We start from the raw sequence: 2,335 nt of genomic DNA, 5'->3' as shown, positions 1-2,335 counted from the left end.
CCACAGTTTAGGGATTCTATAAAACAAATTATCAACTCCTTTGTCTATCCAACTGCTCTTCTCTCTCTTCAGGCTCTATCCTATTATTTACTCTGTACCCCATCCCCTTACCTATTTTCTGCATATAAGCCGACTTTTTCCCAGCTACCATCAGTTCTGAGGAAGGTCACCAGACCTGAAACATTATTGTTCCTGATTTACAGCATCCCCAGTTATATCGGTTTTTATTCCTCCTTACCTGTATACCCTGCACTAGCTCATCTATATAGTGTTCACGTCTCGAGCCTCCTTCTACCTTTTCTTATCCAGCCCATTGCAAGCCTCCAGACCTGCTCCAGCCTTAGAACACATACCTGTCCCTACTACACAAATCCTGAATAAGTGCCCATGAGAGAGCCTCCCCAGTCAACCTGCTCAGCGATGTTGTAACAGGCGTAGAGAGGAGTTGGGATTTGAACCCAGCTCTGCTCGTCTGAGGGTATCAACATTGCCAGATACCACAGAAACTTATTTTATTGTTAGTTTACGAATTTAAAGGTGATCATTACAGGTTATTCGCGGGCGCTTTATCTGACCATTTTACCAATGTTTGAGTCTTACGTGGTCATGGAAGCATAGAGGCGTATATAGAGAGAAATTAAATATTTATAATCACAGGAAGGCGCATTCACAATCCAGGATAAATTTTGACTAGAGGCACTCTCTCAACAGTCTTACCTCTGACACTCAAATTCACAAACACTTCTGTTTTTGCATGTTATTGTGTGAACGTGTTTCTGTGTGTGTGTGTGTGTGAGAGCGTTATGTTTCTGTGCCAGTTTACAGGAATGCCCATGGGAGAGTCAGCATGTGAGTATCCCCATCAAATCCAAAATAGTCCCCACATTTTAGAAGCTGCAGTCATGATTGTCCTCTATCTTCACGCTCCCCCTGCTCTCGTATTGCACTGTATGCCAGCTGATGATGTTACCCCCGGCACTGTGACACCCTTGATTTAGTGCCTTGATGTTGTTTGCCGAAAGGACGTAGTCCCACAAGTGGACATCTGTCAACTCTCCCACGAAACTCTGCTTGCTGTCAAACTTGCCCCCGACCTGGTCCTGGTCCTTTTCCTGCCCCAGCATAAACGTGCCCCCACTACGGACCACCCCACCTTTGTTGCCGACTTTCCGAAGGCTCCGGACTCCATTGAGCCAGAAGGTGATGATTCCAGTTGGGGAGTCCCAGCTCACGCAGATGTGTCTCAGCAGAGCGTCGGTCTCCGGGAGGGCGAAATGGAATATATCGCTGCCAAAGTAGAGGGACAGCTTCGTGTTCTCGTTGTGCCAGAGGAGCAGCTCATTGTCCGTATTCGCTGTGGCATAGGATAACAAGCTGTAACCTCGCTTCGCCTCTGAGGCAGCCCTCAGGCAGAGAGTGAATGTCGAGAGCTGGGAGAAAAAAGACGGCGTTGAGTCTTCGGAAGGGAGGAGCGTGAGATGCAGAGACAAAGGGACAGGCAGAAGTGTGAAAAGGTCGGATCTTCCAGCCGCATCCTCCTCCCCACCGTTTCTCAATGGCTCACACACTCACACACCCTCAAGCTGACACAAACACACACCGTCAGGCGGTTGCACACAAACTCTAAGAATTAACACTTTGGAAACGATAATACACACAAGGACTAATCATAGCCATATAAAATATTTAAACTGGCGGGCAGAATGAAAATTAAAAGGAGGGATTGTTTCCTGTTCTGGGGTCATTGGACATTTGAATGTTTTATTTTTATTGTGATAGAGTGCTTTGTGCATTGAACACCACATTGACTCGAAGAGTCAGTCAGTTGTATAGCTGAGTCAGAATGAAAGAGGGAATGAGCTATGATGCAGTTTAACCACAACTATATGACCCACAAACGTGTGCCAGATGAAATTCATTTATTGGACATTGCACAATGGGCAGCAGATATTTAATACTGAACCTCCAACAGTCCCACAGCAGTCCCACAGAACTGACCCCCTGACAGTACTGCGCTCCCTCTGTACTGACCCTCTGACAGAGCGGCACTCTTTCAGCACTGACCCTCCAACAGTGCAGCCATCCTTCAGTACTGACCCTCTGATAGTGCTGAACATCAGGCTATGCAGCACTCCCTTGGTACTGACCCTGTGATGTTGCAGCATTCCCTCAGTAATAACCCTCTGAAATTGCAGTGCTCCCTCAGTACTGACCCTCTGACTGCACAAAACTTTGTCAGTACTGACTATCTAATGTGTGGTACTCCTTCATGTACTGAACCCCAATAGTGTGGCACTCCATCACACTGAACTCTGATAGTGCGGCACTCCCTCAG

General features: G+C 47.0%; 1 protein-coding gene across 1 annotated transcript in view; it reads right to left on the bottom strand.

Moving 5' to 3' along the window:
• Positions 1-887: 887 nt before the first annotated feature.
• LOC125487927 (serum amyloid P-component-like) overlaps positions 888-2,335 on the bottom strand; it is a 2,583-nt gene continuing 1,135 nt past the window's right edge. The window contains exon 2 of the mRNA XM_048620576.1: positions 888-1,559. Coding sequence (XP_048476533.1) covers positions 888-1,559 — 672 coding nt within the window. The remainder of the gene's footprint in view (positions 1,560-2,335) is intronic.

This window comes from Rhincodon typus, chromosome 47, assembly GCF_021869965.1.
Source record: "Rhincodon typus isolate 14 chromosome 47, sRhiTyp1.1, whole genome shotgun sequence".
Classification (NCBI taxonomy): Eukaryota; Metazoa; Chordata; class Chondrichthyes; order Orectolobiformes; family Rhincodontidae; genus Rhincodon; species Rhincodon typus.
This window is presented reverse-complemented; position numbering and strand designations above follow the sequence as displayed.